Source organism: Thamnophis elegans, chromosome 4, assembly GCF_009769535.1.
Source record: "Thamnophis elegans isolate rThaEle1 chromosome 4, rThaEle1.pri, whole genome shotgun sequence".
Classification (NCBI taxonomy): Eukaryota; Metazoa; Chordata; class Lepidosauria; order Squamata; family Colubridae; genus Thamnophis; species Thamnophis elegans.
Window position 1 is genome coordinate 94,205,267 of NC_045544.1, and position 24,087 is coordinate 94,229,353.

Genomic DNA, 24,087 nt, shown 5'->3' on the forward strand with positions numbered 1-24,087 from the left:
TTGTCAAATTTTACTTCCAGTGTTAACTTTATAGTTACATCAGATTACAATTCCCAATTCAGGGGAACTTTAGCTTGATTTAGTGTTTTTCCCACATCGGTTTTGGAAAACCTCTTGTGAAACTTGACACTGCCTCTGTAACTCTGGTTGTGTAGAAATATTTTGTTATTTTGTACATAAGGTTTTACAGTGACATTCACCATGAGTTGATTATGACTTTTAATCTAAGTTTCCAGAACACTTCAATAATTTTTATTTCCATTATTTTTTAAATAGCCAGGATATGTCTATCTTTCTAAAAATAGCAAACGTTTGCTACATCATGTGTAAGCTTCACCCACAAATGGTTGCCTGTAATCACTAATGTTAGGAGTTAATTTTCCTTTGTTTTACTGAATATATTTTTAATGATCAGTGAACAAAACAAAGTTTCTGTCTGTTGAAAATTATAGGGAATGGGCTTGAATAAAACTGTTTAATTAATGGTTTTCTCAAAAATAATTGCTTCTGTATTAATTTTCTGCCAATATTTCCTGCATGCTAAAATACCATTGATTCGAAGAAAGATGTGTTTGTCTTTTGTAATTTAAATCTGACAGGATGCAGACACAATTGAATTAATTTATAATTTATATAATTAATGTATATGAATACAATAATTTATAAGAACTGGAAAATGTAGACAAAAAGTATTTTTTCCCAATTTCTTCAAACATATTTATTTATTTATTTATTTATTTAGTTATTTATTTATTTATTTATTTATTTATTTATTTATTTGACTTAGATACCGCTTCATAGGGCTTTCAGCCCTTTCTAAGCGGTTTACAGATTTTTAGCAAATTGAATCAGCAAAAGTATTTTTTCCCAATTTCTTCAAACATATTTATTTATTTATTTATTTATTTATTATTTATTTATTTATTTATTTATTTATTTATTTGACTTATATACCGTTTCATAGGGCTTTCAGCCCTTTCTAAGCGGTTTACAGATTTTTAGCAAATTGAATCAGCAAATTGCCCCCACAGTCTGGGTCCTCATTTCACCACCTTGGAAGGATGGAAGGCTGAGTCAACCTTGAGCTGGTGAGATTTGAACCGCTGAACTGCAGATAACAGTCAGCTGAAGTAGCCTGCAGTACTGCACCCTAACTACTGCGCCACCTCGGCTCTTCAATATTTGACCAAGATAAATAATTAAATAGGCATTTCAACCAGAGATACTAACAAGTAGTGATTTAATTATAACTCATCTAACACATAAAGTATTTGATTAAGATAATGTAATTTTAAACAACTTTTGTAAATCAAATTCATAAGTCAGACAAACTGCACAGTTATATGTTGCTTGCAAATATAGAGACATATTGGTCTTACAATTACATTAGTTGTACTAATGGATAGATTTTGAGTTACTGTTAAAAGCAATGAAAGAATGGAATTTGAATTTTCTGTCTTGAACTTGAATTTAAAATGTTTGAAACTTTTTCTAGTCATAGGAGTATACAAAGCATTTTGTACTTTTCAATACAGTGCCAAATAAAACTGAACAAAACTCAGACATTTGAGATTGGATTGTTTGAACATTCCAAGTGCTGTAGTTGGAATTTTGTGTTGAGGCTTGCCATGGGGAAGTTCTTTAAAAATCTCAGAGAAAGAAAGAGGTCCAGTGGTTACCGGACTAATTTATCTGTCTCATGTACCATCATGCAAATGGCACAGATTGTGTAATTACCATCAGTTGTGTCTTGATGTATTTTGTGCCATTTATACAACAATGTCATAACTCACAATATCTCTTGACACTCCTTCAGAAGCCAGCGGTGGTAAAGCAGTCATTGAAAAAAAGAGAAAACATATTAAAAGTAAGGGGGTTGGAGAGGGACCTCTTGGAAGAGGCTTGATTTTTCCTGTGTCAGTAATAACCTGCCGTTTTGGTGAAAGAGATTGAAGCAAGGTCCAATTGTGGAGGATGGAAATCTGCCACCCAAAGAAGGTCACTTTGACCATGTCATCTCGTTCCCTTCATTTTATGTTTGGTGGCGGTGACAGAGGAGTGTAACTCATTGCTAGAGTAAAAACAGATGCAATTCATCAGGTGGTCAGTAATGGTGGGCCAAGGAAGGTGGACCCACTCCTGGATTGGGCAGGCAGTGCTAAGGATGCCCAGCAATTTTCTTCTTTAGCATTTAAAGATGTTCTTCATGGCAACAACATGACGAAATGGCAGTCACAACTGGAGACTAACTTTTTTTGGAGCAAATCAGTTTCCTTAAGATGAATCTCTGTCTTCTACATTTTCTGTGTTAGTGCTGGTGAGGACCTAAGAGAAAAAATTATTTCATTTTCTAGACCAGCAATGCCAAACCTTTTTTGGCTGCCGTTCCAAAAGTGGGGGGAGAACAGGGGTGTCGTGAGTTGGCATGCCACACCCATAATGCTATGTGCGTGACCTCCCAAGTGCGCGCAAATGTGTACGATCAGTGACCCTCACTTTTGCTGTGGTTTTTTTGCCTTCCCCAGGCTCCAGAGGCTTTCTAGGAGGCTGGGGAGGGCAAAAACAGCCCCTCCCGCGGCCCCCCGGAAGCCCTCTGAAGGCCTCAGGAGTTTCCCTGAAGCATCCGGAGGGCGAAAAATGGACCTATGGGGAACACAGAAATTTGGGAATGGCGACTTTTGGTTTGTCAGTAGGGCTGATTTTCAACATCCAGATGCCATAGGTTCGCCATCACGGCTCTAGACAATTGGCAGCCACCTGTCTTCCACTCAGATATGAACAGATATAAAGGGTGCTATTCATCAGCTACTTCAATATTTTCAGGCACTAAGTCACTTAAGCAAATCATAATGGTTCATGGTTCATTGACATGTCATGACATCTGAAATGGACATTAAATGTGTTTAACTGGATGTCTCTCTGGTTTCAGCAGTAACATCCATAATGCCCACAATTGAATAAAGACTCTTGTAACCCAGCTAATTTATACAAACTGGCCACTGTCTAATCGTAGCATCTAAACTGAAATGGGATTTAGCTGTTACCACTTCTCTGCAACCTTTCTCCCACTCTCAGCCCCATTCCTGTGACCCACTTTCTTTTACACTTGGCAATCAATAAAATTGATTTAGTACAGTATTTACACACATGTATTGCTAATGTACAATACAATACAATAGCAGAGTTGGAAGGGACCTTGGAGGTCTTCTAGTCCAGCCCCCTGCCTAGGTAGGAAACCCTATACCGTTTCAGACAAATGGCTATCCAACATCTCCTTAAAGACTTCCAGTGTTGGGGCATTCACAACTTCTGGAGGCAAGCTGTTCCACTGATTAATTGTTCTAACAGTCAGGAAATTTCTCCTCAGTTCTAAGTTGCTTCTCTCCTTGATTAGTTTCCACCCATTGCTTCTTGTTCTACCCCCAGGTGCTTTGGAGAATAGGCACGTGTTGAGTTTGTACTTGCAAAGACTTCAATAAATGTTGGTTTGTGCAGGTTAATAGTTCTGAGATGAGCCTTCTGTTGCTCTTCAGTTCTGATGCTAAGATTGCAGAGTGCATTTAAAACTGCAAAGTCCATAAGTTGGTTTGGGTTGTTTGCTGAACTTTGGATTGTGAATGCATTTTAGACATTTTTTTTGTGCCATGTTAATGTTTAGATTCCATGGTATATTTAAATTTTCAAGATTGCATTCTGGTGAATTGTTGATATATATCTCATCCTGTTAACTTCCACTGAGTCAGCTCTCGGGGTGGAGACAGCATGAGTGAGAGCTTCCATGATTTTTGCCCTATTGAGAACTTACATGCAGACTTTGGTCTCATACTGCATGATCATGTTCAATTAATTTATTGTAAGAGTTATAATTAATCAGCAGGCAGACAGCATTTGGCTAAAAATTATGTTTTCAAATTATTTGAAGACAAAACAACAGCAAACACAAGTGAAATGGGAACAGTACATTAAATTTGTGTCTACTGCTAATTGACTACTAGCTTAATTAGCTGGCTTCTGTAAGTTAATTGCTGGCTAAAGAATGTTGATGAGACAGTCTGCTTTCTTTGTCTAGTTTAGTGTGTTGGCTGAACCTCCCCCAAAACATATTTAAAATATTAAACATTGTTTTCTTTATAGAGAATCCGGAGGTGTTTTCTGATAGTAATTTTTAACTTAATATGATCAGGCAGGTTGCCTAATTCTTTGCTTGGTGATGATGATTGTAGCAATACTTCTGAAAGTTGGCTTCATGAACTGCTATTGACTCCAAATCTTGTTGACCTATGCTGCAAAGTGAATGAGCAAATGACTTGTTCTGAGTTTATTATTATTAATTTATTTAAAATACATATGGCCAGCAACAACTCTGCGTGACTCACAAAGCCAAACTGTCATAAAAATAAGAAAATCAGAACATGGTATCTCCAGTGCAGCCAACACCATCAGCTTCAAGTTCCAACCTTTTCCTATTGTAGCGGTTGGGAGAAGAGCCAAACATACAGACTTCCAAAAGATTAAAAGAGTCAAGGCCTGCTGGATCTCAAGGAGAAGGGTGGGGTCACTGAGCTTGGTTGTTTGCTTGCAAGACGTCTCTTGCAATGATGATGATGTTACTTAGTTTGCTAGCGAAATGTCCATAAGAAAACCACCAAGCTCAGAGAGAACCAAGGACCCCATAGTGGAACGCTTGAGCTACAAATATTCTCTTCTAAAGAGAAGGTTGTTCCACAGAGCAGAGGCTGCTACAAAAAACGTACACTTCTAAGATTCAATAGATGGCAGCATTTCAGGGCAGAGATCTGGAATGTACCTACTGTATCTGATCTGGTGAAAGAGGCAGATCCCTCAGGGAACCACCAAAAACCTGGTTCTATATCATGTCAGACTTTGAAAATGATAAGCATCACTAGATTGCTTTTCTAGTTCTTACTCTTGTGGAACATTTCAAGTCTTGTTGAGTTTTTTTCAAGTTTGAAACAGAACATTTTTTTTTTGTCTTTTGGGCACACCCTTGGTCAGGGTGAATGAAGTGTGATTAGAAGGATTAGCAGAGTTATGAAACAAGTAAATTACAATGTTACTAGGTATCCTTGGCTAAACCTGCTTTGCCTCACAAAATCTTGAAAATAAAATTGTGTGTGTCTGTGTGTTCACGTGAGCGCAGGGAACTGTAAATATTACTATATCGTATGTCACATATGAGTAAGAATCAAATACTAGAGTTTCTTTATTTCTTCATTTTTGTTGTATATTTAAATAGTAAATTGAGAACAAGGACTATGAGATTCTTTTATATTGAAGACCCAAATGTTTTAACTAACTAACTAACTAACTAACTAACTAACTAACTAACTAACTAACTAACTAACTAACTAACTAGAATAATAGGAGTGTGCATGCTTTGAAAATGGTTAAGGAGATATGATTTATACCTTAGGTGAGCATAGCATCTTCCTATTACTTATCAAAAAAAGCCTGGCAACTGCTTCATGAGGCCATGTTATAAAATGTTTGTGTGTGTGTGTGTGTGTGTGTGTGCCTGCCTTTGATTCAGTGTTGACTCCTACTGAATTCTTGGACATATCTGTGCAGAATGCAGACCAAGAACTCATGATTTCATCCTTCTAATTCAGGGTCTTTAACCACTACACAAACTGGCTCTTTAAAATGAGTAGACCTATTAATGTGTAAGCTGATGAAGATAGGAATGGATTGTTAAGTGAAGAAGTATGCAACTTAATCATGGAAAAGTAGATAGCATGAGAAAGAAGTTCCAAATAACCCCGCCTTAATTCTGTTTGGCATAAGGTGAAGAAGACAAGAACTCTGACATCTTTTAAAATTCTATTACTATGATGCCCTCCAATAATAAGTACTATTCCTGAAATTCTTGGGTTTTCTGGCCTGTCCCCCTTTGATGGATAATTTCAATCTTGTTCTCTAGCAGTTCTTCCAAAGAATCAGGTCCTGTTTTCATAAATAATTAAATACAGGAATAGAGATATTTTTTGAGGTTCTTAAAGGAATTATAGGCAACAGAGCAACAAATAAACAAACAATACCACTCAAAAATGTATCAGGTATAATGACAACTGGGCTTAATCCTTACATAAAGAAACAAGTTTTCAGTCTCAGAGCAAAACTAGAGTCTAAGGTCGAAGGCTTCCCTTCAGAAATTGTGAATGCTACATCACTATAGCTTTTAAAGAAGAGATTGGAGAAATATTTGTCTGGAATGATAAGATCTCCTGCTTTGGCATGGGGTTGAACTAGAAAATTTTCAAGGTCCCTTCCAACTCTGTTATTCTGTTTTCTGTAAATCAATTTTGGTTTAACATGATTACTGTTATTACTTGAGCCAACTTTTAAAAAGATGAATTTTGGCTTTGTGGAAAGTCTATAGTGAATGTTAAGGTTTACTTTTAATACGTACTTTATTAATTAATTCTGTCATTTTCCAGACGGCCAGTGGTAATGTGGAAGCAAAAGTTGTATGCTTTTACAGACGACGAGACATCTCCAATAGCCTCATTATGCTTGCAGACAAACATGCAAGTAAGTTGTTTTTTATTTTATTTAGAAACAAATAGCATGAATTATGCATTCTTAAAATAATATTTTGTGTCTGTCTATATGAACTCATTAGAGTCTGCCTGTGAAACTGAATATACATGCAATTTATTAATACTCTATTACCCTTGGTGGGATGTGCATTCAGAATTTCATGCCTGTCTGCATTTTCATACAAGTAATCAAATATATCTTTACAAGCAATTAGAGTTGAAACTAAGAACTAATAAATTTGCTGCTTGATTTCCCCCCCTTTTTTCAGCTACAGCATGATTGATCTAGATAATTTAGTGCAGTATTATTTTTCTGTATTTATTCATATTGTTAATAGTTCAGTAGAAGAGCAAAATAATTCAGCACATTTTTCATGGTTTATTTTGTTTCAAATCCTGAAAGATTAACATCATGGCTTTTAAATGTAGTTAACTTAAATTTTGCTTCCATGAATTTTTTTATCCTTCATTTGTGTTCCATACATTTCGTGATTTCTTCACTTAAAATATCTCCCCAAAGTTGGAGTGCAATAGAGGGATTTGCCAAGGAAAATATAATCAAGATTAGATAAGCCTCTGCAAAATTTTGAATAATTCACTTTTTTCCAGTATGCTTCTGCCATATTGCATCTGATATATATTAGGAGGTTGCAAAGATGCTGCTAGGAATAAAGCAGATGATTGCTAGAGGTGGAGAACACAATCAATTGTAGGCAGTTTATATTACATTATTTTTATTTTAAGTTGTGCAGCCACCAAGAATTGTTTTGAAGGTGGGCAGCCTAGAATCTCAATAATTAAATAAACAATTGATTAGATAGAGTTCCATGTGAACTGTGTGGTCATTTTTCTGAAATAATTTTTGCTTATGATTTATTTATTAGGTACACTTGCTTTTATGGCACTGCAGTCATTATGAATCTTAAGTTGCTCATAAGCAAGAGTGACAGTGCAATATTCATAATTCAATAATTAAAAATCAAAATCATTAAATATGTCCCAACGTAACAACAATTCATCATATCAGCAGCATAAAAGATACCACCATAAACCTTTATATCTCCAGTATTTTTATTATTGATGTCTCAGTCCCTGACTCTTTTTGAAATACTATATCTTTAACAGCTTTCAGAATTCCAGGAGTAAAATTGTGATTTTAATGTCTTCTGTGGGAGGGCATTCAACAGAAAGGAAGCTACTGCAGAAAATATTTGCCTGCAGATCTCTTCTTGCTGTGGGAGGATTGTCAGCAAGCACTTTCTGCAGTCTCCCATAAGCAAGTAGTATTATTCTATTTGGTGTAAGTGGTTATATAGATAAATAGACCCCAAACCACAGAGGGCTTTAAGGTTATAACTAACACCTTGAATTGCACCTAGAAACAAATTGCAATAGTGCAGCTCACAAAACACTGAGGTATAGAATTCTTTCTTCATTCTTTCTTCATTCTTTAGACACTTCTGTTTAAAGTGTTCTGGTGGCTTATAAAGCATGCTTGAATAAATGTAGTTTTCCACCATAAAGACTATTGACTTCAGCTCCTTACCTGATATTTTAAGCTTGATTTAAGAAATTAAGTAATGCAGCCAAGCATATCATTAGGGGATAAGCATTCTTGCTCTCTTGTTCTTGTTTAATATCAGTCCACTCAAGCAACTGCTGAAGCAGAATTTGTACAGGCTGGCCCACATATATAGAACTTGAATAATTTCTTCTCTAATAAAGGAGAACATTTGTAGCTCAGGGTTGAAATGAAGGGTCCTTGGTGCTGCCTGAGTTTGCTTGTTTTCTTGCAGACATTTCATTACCCTAACTGTGTAACATCTTCATCATAGTTGGGTTAATGAAACAAGAAAACAAGCAAGTTCACTGAGCACCAACAACCCCTCTAATTTCTTTCTCTTCTTCTTCTTCTTCCTCCTCCTCCTCCTCCTCCTCTTCCTCATACTGTCTTGGCAGTGCAAAAAGTAATTTTATGGAATTGAGTGCTTGTTTGCAGATACGATATTTGGTTTAGACAGGTCAGAAACAAAGTTTGGACATAGTTCTTAGTTCTATTTTTAAGTTTGGAGACAGTAGTTCTTTTTAAAATTTATTTATTGGTAATGCCTGGCTCACATTCCCATGTTTTTCAATTATTTCTCCCTTATTTTTAATGTTGATTGTAATGCTAGTACTAGGTAATGAGGGCTGAGTCAGTGTAAAATGTCATGCTGAAATACTTAATACAAAATGAGTTGGACAACTGACTTCCTAGTCTACAAATATCTGGGGCATATGCTTAAACTTTAGAGGTGGAGGTGAGTTAGTTAACATAATTTAACTCCATTTTCTTTGAGTTTATTTTTACAAACTCCTTGACAAGTTTCTAATTTTAGTTACCTAAATTGTGTATATCAGACATAGGCCTTTTATGGCCCACAGGCTGAATCTGGCCCTTCGGTTATCCTTATGAGGCTTGTGGCATCGTCAAGAGGACACAAAGCATCACCAGGGCATTGGCAGAAGATGAAGCATCAGCAGGGGCATTCTCACTCTGCATAACAGTCCATTTCTCATGTGGTCCCTTAGGAAAATTCATTTACTACCCGTTCTGTACATAGTCACTTTCCTAGTTTTAGCTACACTATAAAGTTGGCTTCTTCTGATTCTAATTGGTGAAAAATCTCAGTTATTTTGCTGTCAAGAATTTATAATAAAGTGGGAATACTAGGAAAATGAAATATTAAAACTTAATTTGTCTTTACTTCTATTTTTTAAACCAAATTCTGTATTTCATTATGCTCAATTTACTCTTTGTTTTTTGTAAATAGTTTGTAACAGACACGGATCTTAGATGTTTAATGTATTACAAGTATACATTGTATACTTTCAACCAGTTTCAACCTTTTGGCTAGAGAGAACAAAAATTTAGTCATTTTGGAATCCTAGTTTCAAGAACAAAAAGGTGAAGAAGAGAGAGTGCTTAAAAGTATGCAGTCAGTAAGATTTTCACCAGCCCTATCCTTGGTGGTTAATACTGTTGGGTTGAGATGGAAGGGAGGAGAATGCAGGCAGAGATGTAATAGCAATAGCAATAGCAGTTAGACTTATATACTGCTTCATAGGGCTTTCAGCCCTCTCTAAGCGGTTTACAGAGTCAGCATATTGCCCCCAACAACAATTCGGGTCCTCATTTTACCCACCTCGGAAGGATGGAAGGCTGAGGCAACCCTGAGCCGGTGAGATTTGAACAGCTGAACTGCAGAACTGCAGTCAGCTGAAGTAGCCTGCAGTGCTGCATTTAACCACTGCGCCACCTCGGCTCTGTAAGATCAAGACATTTCTGTTCCCCCTAAGATAGATGGTATTTGCTTGAAAGTGCTATGTAACACAGAAATTGCCCCAAGGCATTAGAGAGGGCCACAGTTCGTAAAACCCGAAGAACTTCTGACAAGGACTTTTCTCTCCAAACTTTGGTTGTACAAGTAGCCAGCCCCTTTCCTCTATAGGCCTCTTTCACATTCTTCCCTATTAATTATTTACTTTATATGTATGGTGCAGTGGGGGGTTCCAGATCCTGGCAGCGTCCACATGGATGCTGTGCATGCATCTTAGTGCTGTTCCAGCTGCTCAGCGGAGCATCGCGCAGGTGCTGTATGCGCTATGCGCGTGCGTGCAAAAGTGCCAAAGACTTAAAAGACCGGTAAGGAACTCGAGCGGCCAGGTGGGCCCTCCGGAGCATCGGAACGGTGTTCTGGGAAGGCTCCAGTATGCCCGTACCGGGGCGTACCGCCTGCAACCCACCACTGGTATGGTGAGAATGTACAAGCATGAATAGAAGCTATACCCAAGGATGAAGGAACATTTGAGCAGGCCCTAGGATTAGACTGGTATTAGGATTCTTAGCTTATGACTATGAGAACTTCTAGGGCAAATAGAGATTAATTTTAAAAAAAGCAAGCATTGGAGACATGCTCAATCTAGACAGTGCAGAAACTTGTATAAAAATTGTTTTTCACATGAATCATTTTTCCAATTTTGTTATTTGCAGCACTATAATTAAATAGGAAAAGGCTTCATATGGGGCTATTATAGCATTTACACCATTAGAAATTGGAGAATTTTGTTATAGAATTATATTAGAGTTTCCCCTTGTCCTTGCCCCATTAACTATGATTTTCAGTCCACATGGAAAAGGAAGATAACTAAAATCTCATCCTTGGGCTTCTCTTCAGATCCTTCTACTCGGCATGGGATAGAATCAGGCCAAAGCACTCATTGGTTTCGTTATATATTTCTGTTCTATATTTTCGAGCTCTTTATAATTATTCTTAAATACTGATATATTTTTTATACTTTAAATTGTCCATACCTCATCCTCCTTATGCTCGTCTATGACTCTAAGAAAGATTTGCTTGACTGATATAAAGGGTTCTTCCTGTCATTCCTGACCTTTGGTCATCTGATTTAAAATAAGTGCTGCAATTCCATATAATACTGAATTATTTGATGATATTAAAAATATAAATCAAAATGTGTAAAATCTACATTTAAAATCTACTATTTAAAATGTATACACAATGCAGATTCATAAAATATAAGATAAGAATGATGGTTCAGTCTCAAAAGTGGTATATTTCAAAGAACTAAATTTAATATAATGAAAGGGGATTTCTGCCGATACATTTAAGGGCTAAGAAGAAATGAGATGATTAGGAAAAAGACGTTTTCTTCATCTTTTTGTTTTCTTCTTAGCCCTTAAATGTCTTTTGCCAGTTATACCATTATGCTGGTAGAGAGAGAGATACCGTTGACTTCAACCCAATATGATTATAATTGAATTGTAAAAAAGCTCAAGGGTGAAGGGTAGCTGTATTATTTAGTATTGTTGTGTTATAGAAAAGAATTATTGTAAATAGATTTTTCCCGTTGAATATGGTTTTTTAAAATTGTGATCAGTTTGGTTACTGTTGGATTTTTTGCAGAAACAGAAAGATGTGATTCTATTAAAAATGAGGTGGAAAGTTTCACAGAGGACAGAAACCTTCCTGAAAAATGGTTCTAAAGATAACACTAGGCTTCTCTTTTCTTTTGTGTAGAAGAAGTTGAGGAAGAATGTGAAATTCCCAAAGAAATAGATCTAACTGATAAACAGAAGCACCAGTTGAAACACAGAGAATTATTCCTGTCTCGTCAGTATGAGTCCCTCCCTGCAACACACATTCGGTAAGAAGTACTGTTCCAGTTTTGATGTTTTCATGGGATTCAGTAATGGCAAAGTAGAATTTGAATTTGTGAAATTCAGAAAAAGGATGCAAATGTCCTTATGGCATCTCATAGAATTACTAATTTGCATTTTATTGTATGTAATTTTTGCAATGTTTTCTTTCATCATTAGCACATTCCTGTAATTTGCATTACAGGGCAAATCAGCAAAACACTTCTTTACTATATAGAATATGTACATGAGAATGTGCAGTTTAAAAAGTATCCAACTTGGTCAGGTATGAATCTCGGAGGGATGAACCAGCAAGATGAACACATAAATGGGAGAAGTTAATTCTCTGTCAGATGAGAAAGAAATATTCTGAAGGTTGTTCACTGGCTGGAGGTGAAAAGAACCTCTCTGCTTTCATTATGTGGCAGGCAATGGAAATGTATCCCCTAATCTGATGTATCTGCTTGACCCTTGTCCCCAACTCCCAATTTTTCTCTTTCTAGCCTACTTGAGTAGTGGCAAATTACTGAACCTAGTTAACATTTTAATTCTTCGATGAATTATAGAAATTAAACAATGAATAAACCTACCGTATTTTTCAGAATATAAGATGCACCTTTTTCCCTCAAAAAAGAGGCTGAAAATCTGGATGCGTCTTATACACTGAATACAGCATTTTTTGCCTCCTGAAACCCTGTCTCCTTCACCAAAATGACAGTGCATAGCCTTTAGGAGGTTTTCAGATTGCTTCCGGGGGCTGGGGAGGGCAGAAATGAGTGAAAAACTGGCCGTTTTTTGCTCAGTTTTGCCCCCCTCTCAGCCCCCAGGAGCACTCTATAAGCCGCCTAAAGGCTATGCATGCCCTTTTTTTTGGAAAAAAAAAATGGACCGTTTTTGGGAGGTCTGCAGACTGCAAAAACTTTTTTTAAAATTTGCCTCTTCAAAATCTTGGTGTGTCATATACTCCGGTGCATCGCATGCACCGAAAAATATGTACCCTCTTCCCTCTTAGTAGGTTTTTGATGGAAAGGAGATGAACAAATTCATATCTGTGAATATGCATTCAGGGGATGGAAGAATAAATAAGGAAAGCCTTTTAATTTCACTACTCAGTTCCCTTGTATATCTGTCAATCTCAATCCATGCAGAACATATGTAATATTTTACCAATATTATTTATCCATTTTGATTGATTTTTCCTTCACAGTGTGAAATGCTCAGTAATATAATATTAATGCATATTCTTTAATGAATGATTATTTTTGCAATTATTAGACTATTATAATATAACTCTTATGAGAAAAATAGAAGAACTGCCTTGATTTGTGTATAATCTAATTTTGTGGTGAAAATCTAATACACATAAGTTGGTTAATATTAAGGTTTCTAATGAAAGTTGTCTTTACGGCAACAATCATCATCTAAATGTGTGACATATCACTATATAATAAAAACTAGTGTATCTGTGGCTATCTTGCTGTACATTTTTTCTTTGTTTCTTTAACTATGGTTCTTTAAAATGCAAATAATAGTTACCAGAGATTGATGTGATCTGAAGGATGTTGCAGTTGTTGCTTATCTTGGGCATTTGCCTCCTTAGGTGTCATTTTGTTTTGACCGTTATTCATTTACTGTTGAAATGAAATTGTGATGCATGATTTGCAAAGAGTTACAATTGCCCTGCCTTGAAATATGATCATCTACATATTTTTAGACATTCCCACTTTTTTCTAGATGTTTCTCTGCTTTAGCAAAGTTTAAGTTTTAAGTTTATTTAGCATTTTAAATAATGTTTTTAATTAATTAATGTCAAAAAAGTGAAATTAAAATAAATAAGTAAAATCGGATGTGTTACAGTGAGATTTGTGATAAGTAAAAAAAATGGAATTAGGATTACCAGACAATTTTATTTATTACAAATGCTTTAATATCACTTGAGTCTCAAGAATCTAAATGCAAGCAAAGAATTAGAATGCAATAGAAGTTAATATATGTAGCTCAGGATTAAACTGTGGAGTCCTTGGTACCCTTTAATCTTGTTTGTTTGCTTGCTTGTAGAAATTTCATTACCCAACTATCCCATCATCAGTGAGTACAGGGTTTGCTACCTGTTTATGTACAATAGCTTGCTTGCTCTGTTTTGGTTGGGATGTGGTATTCTCCATGGGAGTTCCTTGTTTAGGAAAATGAAATAATCAGGCAAACAATCAAGCAGAAAGCAATGGATGGATGAATGGATGGAAGGAAGGAACGAAGAAGGCAAGCAGACAGGAAAGAAGGAAGGTTTCTCATGCTTCCTGCTGACCTCCTATAAGGAAACTCAGTGGAGAAACCAGCAGGAATTTGGAAGTTGTTTCCACTTCCATTGTTTCTCTGTTTCTCTTTTTAGGTAAGGAAATAACTCTGAAATGATGACACAACAGGACATGGGTTGTCTAGTGCCTAAAATAAAGTTAATAAAATATATATCTCAATCAAATCCTCTATGCAATAGACTAATGTGGGGAAGGACTGCCTATTAGTACTAAATTTTGATTAACTTTTATTAAATATTTGTTGCATTTGTTAGAGCCAGCAGCAGACTAGAAACGAGGAGATTACGAGTTCTAGTCCTGCCTTAGGGCTTGTAAGCTGGTTGGATGACTTTGGGCCAGTCATTCTCTCAGATCACCTCACTCACAGGGTTATTGTTGTGGGGAAAAGAAGGAGGAAGGTGTATTAGGTATGCCATCTTAAGTTATATATAAAAAATAACAAAGGCAGAATAAAAATAAATACATAACAGATGAGTCTTTATACATGCCTAAATTGTATATTGTATGTCAAATTGTATATAAAAAGTACATGTTGTTTATGAAAAGTTTGAACAATATTGTGTGAACTGATATGTCAAACAATGGACCATATTGTTTCCTGAAATTTAAGTTTTGTTAATTACATCAAAAATCTGCTGAAATAATTCTGTATACTGCTCTGTGTTTAATAAAGTGGTAAAGTAATTCATTTTTGGCTAGGTAATTCAGTGGTGCTTGAAACATGAGGGAGAATGAGCTTATGTTTAGGAGACAAAAAAATGAAGCAAAGGTTTTAAAAGATTTACAAATCTAGAATTATGGACTTTTTCTGAGTCAAAATTGAACCTTTATAAGCTAAACTGAAGCATGTTATTGGAGATTGAGTATTGGCAATAAAATGTTCATATGAAATTTCCTTCATATTCCTGTTGAACTTTATGTGTAATTCCCCATTGGGGACTCAGTACATATGCTAGGAACAGGTAAGCCATGCCACTAGATAGCACTGCCTTCATTATGAACCCTAAGAATTTATGAGGGATCAGTTTGTGTGGCAAAATACACATCTAAATCTGCAGTTAAATACAGTTGCTAAGAGAACAATGTTTTGTAAGATCTAGTATTTGAGGTTTTAAACTGCTTTTAATTTTTAGACTCCCACAGAATATTTATTAATCCAAAATAGGATATTTCCCTTGCTTCTTGACATCAAAATGTTTAATACAAAGTAAAATACAATTATTTTTAATATATTATATTGGAGCGCTACAATTCTATCTATCATATATTACAGATTATATTCTCTCTGAGTTGTGTATCCCACTTTTGAATGATCTATAACATACAGGTAGTTCTAATTTAGAATCACAATTGGGACCAGCAACTCACTTGTTAAGTGAAGTAGTTGCTAAGTGACTAGCTATTCTTGCTTTTGTATAAAGAACATAAAGTATACAAGTAAGATGCATCCTATTGAAGCAACTTAACACTTATATCTCAACTCAGATATTGATTAAACAGGTATCTATACTGGTCTCTGCTTTTCTGTTTTTACAGTAATTCCTGGGTCTCTTGTCTGATCTAGACTTCTAAGAGCTAGAAAAAGTTGGTCAATTCTACTTTAGACAAATGAAACTGTGATTTCATTCAGACACTAATTAGTCTTGAAAGAATATTGAAGACCTTTGCTCACGATTGTATAGATAATCACATTCTGATTGATTAGCAAAAGACAAAATTTGAGTAATTGTAATCCAAGGCAATTTCACTGAACAGATAAAGGGCTTTAAAGATCTGGGTGGTGTTTGATGTCTCAGATAAGAAGACGACTCAGTCTGAAAATGAATAAACAGCACACAAAAGTGTTGCAGCTAATTTAAGATCCTTTTGCTTGAAATAAAAGTTTTGTGTCTGCTGCTATTAAATTATTTATGACTAAAGTAATCACAGCTTGTTGTACAGAACTTATTTAGGACCATTCCTGCATTCTAAATTCCTGAGGGCAATATTTTCTCGAGTCCTTCTCTAATACCTCTTTGCAGTTAAAGAGTGTTGATTTTCCAACATTGGAAAACATTGTGTTCAAGAATTCTTACTCTCTTGATAAATCTTAACTTCTGTTTAGTGGATGTATTTTATGTTAAATTTCATATGAATAAGAATGGCACAGAATGCATGTAAGATTAAGGCAGGTTCAGCATTGTATTTTAGTTTTTATTTTAAACTGGTGATGAAGCAAATTCAAGAGAGGAGCAAAATACTTTTGATTTTTCAGTGTCAAATACAGCTAATTGCACTGCCTATGGTTCTCCATGCTCTCCTCATAGTTAATAAAAAGGAATGGGAATGTTATTTGTCTTTATAATACACCTAACCGAATGTCTTCTTGAAGCCAAGTTTTCAGTATTAAACAACTCTTCTCCTATATATAGGGTCAGTTAGGCTAGAAGATTAATGTATATATATATTTAATCCTTTCTGTGTCCTAATTCTGGAATTAAGGTCTTCCTGATGATTCATGGCAAAATTTCTCTGAGATGGTCTGGTAACAGGCCTACTAGACTTTCATTTTCTTCTAGTATCTCATTGCACCCTCTGCATACAATAGTTATTGTCTTTCTTTAGCACTCTTCATCCTATTCTGATCTTCAATACACTTCTTCAGATTGTCACCGTCAACTCTTCAGCAGTACAAATATTCCCCGATTTGACTTAGGTTTACCAGGTAGTGTTGTTTTTATTAAAATCCATTTTCAAAATACACAGCTCCCTATCTCCATCTATTTCCCATACCTCAACTCCAGTTCTTTTCCTAGAATTCTGATTGTTTCCCATTTATGCCAGTTCAGCTCAGTAGCCCTTCCTTTCTTTTATGAGATAAACTTTTATATGGTAATCTAAACTGTTGCACTACTTTTAACTTCTTATCATCACCAGAGCCCCCAAATATTTGTTTGTATTACAGCATGGAAGTCTAGACAGATGATAAGCTAGAAGGGAGACATGGTGCATCCGAAGGAGGATGTTGTATAAACCACTAGTCCTTGGCCTCTCCTCACATTTTTGTTCTTCATGCACTAATCCATCACTCCATCACTTCAGTGCTTTTTAAACAGCAAGTCTTGGATGCTGACTTGCAACATAAGCTAACCCTAGTCACCGACAGCTTTAAATTCCACATACTGGATCTAAATCTACAGCTAGCTAAATATCTTGGAACTACTCATCCTTCACAGAGCCTTTTTAAAAGTTTAACATCCTCCCATCTGCTCTGCTGGAAAGTAAATTTCTTAGAAACATATATATTACCTTAGGATCAATATTTTATGTCAATTTTAAAGTTTAAATGTAGCCTTGATGCTCATATGTCTACCAACCTTAATACTGAATGTTCTATTTTTGCTTGTTGACTCAATATCATTGAAGTTTGAGATCACAGGAAATTTTTATCATTTTAATCTGGGCTGTTACATATTTGTGAGGTGCTGAAATCTATTCTCATGCCAATAACAGTCAGTTAATTTTATTGGCCTAATAATATATTTCAACATAGATTTCAAATAAAATTATTGCAATGTCTAATAATTTCTTAAGTTAAAATTATATATCCTTTTAATGTATACATTTTTATATAGAATGACAGTTGGTCTTACCTGAACTGTTATTTTAAGAGGTGTTTGCAGGATGGGCCAAAGATGATATTATCACAGCCAAGTGGCCTCGAGACTGGGTTGAAGCTGAAGCCACGCCTTTGGGCTCTTCTCCTCTGACTCCAGTTTCAATGCAATATGCACTCCCAAGATCCTGAAAACAAGTCACAAAGGACACATCTCTACCCCCAGTACTGTCAGTCTAACTTAGGTTTCTTGGTCGATGTTGGAAGCGCCTTCTTCTTGTTTTTATCCTCCACCAGGATGGCGCCAAGGAAAGTCCCAAAGAAGTACCCCCCCCCCCCGTGTAGGCAGCTGTCGCTAGTTGCCACTTAGCCTTGTTGTCCACCTGCCAGCCACGGAGCCACAGGAGACAGCGCGACGCAACGGACGATGCCATAGCCCTGTAAGCAAACTTCATGGTGTTTAAGGTAGCATCAGCTGAGAACTGAGCAACCACCACTAACTTGTTGATGTCCTGGCATACGTCCTCCGGTGAAATGCGCGTCTGAATCTGCTCCATCCAAAGGATGGCTGTACGGTTGAAAAACGAGGCGGAGGCCGCCACCTTAATGGCCCAAGCTGACGACTGGAAAGTCTTCCTGAGGATCATCTCCGCCTTCTTGTCCTCTGCCTTCAGGTTGTCTGCCACATCCTTGGGTACCAGCGATGCTGAGGCAGCCAAGGCCATCACCGGCAGATCCACAGAGGGAATCTGCAATGCTTGGGAGAAATCTGGTTCGATGTTATAGAACCGTCTGTCATTGTTGCCTAGGGTGGGGAAATCCCCTGGTGTCTCCCACTGTCTCTTAATTACTTTCAGGAAAAGTTCGGGAGCAGGAATCTCCTTCTTAACTTCTTTGGGCTCGGATTAGACCATACCCTGGGGCTTCCTTGCTGGCTCAGTTGCCTTGGCCCCCTCCCCCCCCAGCTGAACAGTGGCACGCGCCTTGCGCAGGAGGAACCGGAACAAGTTAGGCGGGAACAATCCCGTGAAGGCTGGAGGTTCAGGCTCCAATTCCTCCTCGTCCTCAGAGAGATCTGTGTCATACTGCACCTTGTCCCTCATGACAGACCCCTCACTTGCCAAGGACGGAGACCCAAGGGGGCGGACTGGCTGGGAACAGCCATGTGGCTGGGCTGATGAAGAGCTGGGGACCGTGACCTTGCCCTGAGAGGCAGAACGAGGCCCCTGGCGCTGCATGCTTGCAGCCACACCAGATGCAATGGCTCTTTCAATGAGGTTCTGAAGACCCACAGGCAAATCCTCCATATCCAAGGAGTCCTAGCTGGATGCCCCAGGCACCTGACTATGGCTGGGGGTAGGTGCCAGGGTTGGCCTGGATGGATCTGTACCTCCCAGCTGAGTCTCTAGGGATAGAAACCCAGGCTGGTTATCTACCTGGTCAAAATTCTCCATGGAAAGGGGAGGGTAATGGGCTACCCCCACTGCACTCCCTCAAGGAATCTGGTGACCAGGGGGAGAATCTTGCCTGGAAGGGCCTCCTAGGGGTGACCTGGACCTGGAGGGGGAGGGACTGATCCTGCCCTGCAGAGCCCGCAACCTCTCTGCCCTGGAGAAAGTTCTCACCAAGGCCCTGTGCCTCCTAGCTTCGTCTCTTTGGCTGGCACGGGAAGGGCGAGTGTCAGCCGAAGCTTTAAGGTACTCCTGGTAGAGGCAGTGGGATGCTGCCTGGTGGAAGTCCCCTCCCTAGGAGACATGGGGGGGGGAAGAGGATCTACCCACCATCACACAACTACTTACGCTTCTCATGCTTCCTGCGATTCACTCCTTACCCCCACCTCTGCAGCTAGAATGGCAAGGTCCTTACTCCTTTCATCGCGTGCCCCAAATGGAACAAAAGCAAAAATAATAGCTTTTATATAAGTCTATATAACAAAAAAGCCAACAATTAGATCTATCTTCAGTACCAGGCAGAGCAGATTGATCCCTTAGGATAAAGAGAAAAGAAATGTATAGTTCTTATATTAAAAAGAAGAAAATGCAATATGATTGTATGTTAATTGAAAAGGAAGAAGGACCCCCCCCCCAATTAACTGCCATATTTCAGTGTGAAATGCATGTCCTTTCAGTTTTGTGATTTTTCTTTTGAACCATTAAATTAAATATTTTCATGTCCAGATAAACACAACAGACTACATTTTAAAGATTTTAAGCATATTGAGAGATTTAATTGTATGAATTAAAAATGGCAAGAAATAGAACTAGGCTGAGATATGCGTTCAGTCTTAATACAGAACAGTTGCAGTCAGTGTTAAATGACTTGAAATCTTCATTCTAAATTCTGGTTGGCATTAACCACAAATAATGGTTGCTCTGTAGTTGCATGTCGCACTTAATCTAAGAATAGACACTGGCCATGGATAAAAGGTGTGTAGACAGGTGTGATGAGATCTCATGTATGTTTACCATAATCAGTACAGTGGTTTTATAGCAAGTGTGTCTCACTCATCAGGATCTGATTGACCACTCATGCTAATGCAGGATATATGACTTGAGTAAGTCAGTATAATTGCATTGATACAAGTGCTTCAAAATTCTAACTGCATTTGGAAGGAATGTGATCCAAAAGGGAAAAAAAAGAGATGTAAATAGATGTGTTGCACAAAAAAGTGGTTAAGTTATTTGGAGATTTAGAAATGAATGAGAATGGTGATTCATGAGCATTAGACATTTGTTTCAAATACATGATTTAAATACGTCTATTCACAAGTGTATATCAACATGCACAAAATGGTACACAAAATTTAATAAAATAAAATAATTCAATATGGTGTATAGTGAATGGGTAGGCAGCTCCCCATCCCACATTCACTCTTGCAGTCTGCCTTCTTGCCTCATGCCAAAAAACGAATTGCTGGCTCAGACATTCAGATACATTTTTTTTCCCATCTGAAGAAGTAGAAGCACACAGATTTGAGCAAACAATAAATACACCAGGTTCTTCCAAAGCCCTCCCTTTTGGTTAGAGGAGAAAATGATTTGTTTTTAGAAATAAAGCCAAAGTTGCTAGGTGAGAGGCTGGAAACCAGGTGGAAGTTATTATTTCCCCTTGGCTTCTGATAGAAATAAGAATTTTCAAGAACAATATTTTACCACAAAATTAAATTGTTAAAAGGTTAACATTTATGCCTTGAATTGTCTATTCTGTACAGGAGTAAGAGAATACTAGCTAAGAATATTACTTTATTTTCTATATTAGTTAATGCTGTATTGTCTCTAGGGATTATTGTCCCTGTTTATCTACAAGATCAATCCTTGTAGGTTTTGATATTACTTTAAAACTGTGTGGTTTCCAGAATTTTATTACTTTCTGTAAAGTATCCACAAGAGATTCTTTAAATATGTCTGTAATTTTAGCAGATCTATATTTTTATCTTTTGCATTATTGAATGTATTGCATGAGACTACTTAAAATTGAAAAGGAATTTAAGCATAAAGAAAGAACCTTCTTTCTTTCTTTCTTTCTTTCTTTCTTTCTTTCTTTCTTTCTTTCTTTCTTTCAAATGAAGGATGCAGTGGGGGCTGATTTTCCTAGCAACATGTCTCAGGGCTCAGGATAAGGAGATGATGTTTTGGGGTTTATCATATCTTTTTCTTTTACTTGCCAGTAAGCTAGCTTAAGCACATGCTGGGGGTATACTACAAAGGAATTGTCCTAAAAGATAGATGCTGATAATAACAATTGACTACCAAGATGCCACACCAAGGCAGGAAATGAAGCCAAGGTGTGTACACCCAGAGGATTTTTGAGCTTGGTGGTTGCAATTATGACCCTTTCAGGCTAACACATTCAGCCCTGCTGTTACAAAATATATCAAACAGTTTATGGGAACCTGGGAAAAATGGATTTTTTTTGGTCTCTTGACTGCAACAATATAATATCTGCACTGGAGGATTTCACAGTTAGCAGCACATAATAACTCTGTTTATAATAGTTGCTTGACTCGATAATTGTTCAGTTACAGATTACAAACAAAAAGAAAAATTGACTTAACAGTCTTAAATGTTGTGTCTGATTCTACTACTCAAAAAAATATTTTTATCAATTTGACCTGCTTGCTGGGTTTTATTTGTTATGTTCTCCTAGTGGTACTGTGGCCGTCGTTGATAAAATAAGGTTAATATGGAATGAAATATCTTCCAGTTTATCCAGGCATGACTTCTTTTATTTATCATCTTAGAAAATTAATGGATGATTTTTGCATGATATTTTATTAAGCTGTTTATTAGCTTTGCACTAATGGGTTACTTTGATTCAAACTTGTATGTACTGATCGCTTTGATTTAACACTGTATATCCTGCCATTTTTCTTCTCAGATGTCCAGATACTGTTCTAACATATTACCTGTTAAATTTTTGGAACATACTATGAGAATAAATGAATTCCCCTTAACTTTTATTTCTAGGATTGAAATTCTTGCTTTATTGCTTTTGCTGGATAGTGAAAATGGCTGGATTGGAACATAATTGTTATTATATATTGAGTATATTTTATGTCTTATTAGCAATTATTTTTGTGGGTGTTATACAATAATGTTGTACATTTTCTAGATAAACTGAAAGAAATCTAATGTGCTGCCAATTGGCAATAATGATTTTATGAACATATGGCAAAAAATAGGTGTGGTTTATTGTCTGGATACTTGTATATTCTTAGGAATAATTATCAGAAAAACATTTTAATTAGTAAACGTCAAAATGGTGAACTGTGAAGTTCTGAGAGACTGGAGAAAGGAAACAGGGAAGAAATGCTATTTAGGTGAGAAGACATGATGCAATCCAGATGTGAAAACTGCGGGAAGGAAGGACTTCAAAGAGATTCCATCTGCATTAACTCACTATGAGTCTGAGTGGAATTCAGTCTTACAGTTTTCAAGATTATTTTCTTACTTCAGGCTAGCATTGTATATGCCTTTCTGAAATTTGTGTGCTTTTTGAATCCTTGGTTTGCCAGCTATATAGAGTATGACTGACAATAACACAGATGAAAAATGATACTCATGGGTGATTGAAAATGCCTTTGTGGTTTTGGGGGCAAATTAAATATGTAAATTAATTTCATTGCCAGTATGTATTTTAAGACGGATACCTATATAAATCCATTTCTATAAACCAGTATAGTTGGAATTGATTTTTATGGATCAATCAGACTATGAAGTTCTTTCTTTCTAAATTACAGCTTCCGTATGACAAAAAAACAGTATGACAAAAAATTGGGAGAGAGTGCAGAGCAACAAGAGTGATTAGGGGGCTGGAGGTTAAAACATAGGAAGAATGTTTACCAGAATTGGGTATGCCTAGCCTAATGAAAAGAAGAAATAGTGAGACATGATTGCAGTGTTCCAATATTTGAGGGGCTCCTACAAAGATGGGGGGGTCAAACTGTTTTCTAAAGCACCAATAGTCAAGACAAGAAATAATGGATAGAACTAACCAAGGAGAGAAGCAACCTAGAACTAAATTCCTAAAGGTGAGAGCAATCAACCAATGGAATAGCTTTCCTTCAGAGATTGGGGGTGTTCCTTCACCGGAGGCTTTCAAAAAGAGTCTGGTCAACCATTTGTCTGAAATAGTATAAGGTCTCCTGCCTGAGCAAGGGATTGGACTTGAAGACCTCCAAGGTCCTTCCAATTCTATTATTCTATGTTCTATGTTTGAAGATGAATTTAATTTTATAGAATTTGAAGCATATATATTTCTGTTTCTTTTGAAATGTGATAGCATTTGAACATTGTGTTATAATGAGCATAATTAACTGCCCAGAATTGCCTTATCCAGGAGTTTGGGGAGGCATATAAATTTAATAAATAATGAATAAATGATTACAGTGATATTATTTACATCCTTTGAAACCGTAGGAGTTACTGGGATCTAATTACAGTAGGAATTAAGATGTGTTGTCCTTAAGGCAGTAGGACATATTTAAATCTTATTGGAAAAGCAATTTAATTCTGACTTGTTTACATGAGAAATTAATTCTATGGAATATTTGTTATTTAAAGTTAGTGGATAAACTTTATTTTTATTTTTTGGAAATCTGAACCAAAAATGTGGTTAACATTTTAGATTTGTTTCTTGCTGTTTGTTTCTTTAAGATTTTTGGAAAATTACAAACAGAATAAGGTGTATCTAATTATTGAATAGCAATATATTTAATTAAACTATTCGTTGTATTTCCAGTCTGTGCTTCATTTATAATCACAGAAATTTCTACAGTTTTGAGTATATTATATAAACTTTTTAAAAAATAAAGCCAGTGATTTAGTTACATCAACAGATGAAGATTCTAGAGAGATAAAATATTGATAATTTAAAATTTGCAATAAATAATTGATATATTCAGTTCTAACAAATCTA

General features: G+C 36.5%; 1 protein-coding gene across 1 annotated transcript in view; it reads left to right on the forward strand.

Moving 5' to 3' along the window:
* MTA3 (metastasis associated 1 family member 3) overlaps positions 1–24,087 on the forward strand; it is a 139,369-nt gene that overhangs the window by 19,140 nt on the left and 96,142 nt on the right. The window contains 2 exon segments of the mRNA XM_032215812.1: positions 6,459–6,552; positions 11,642–11,768. Of these exon segments, the coding sequence (XP_032071703.1) occupies positions 6,459–6,552; positions 11,642–11,768 (221 nt within the window).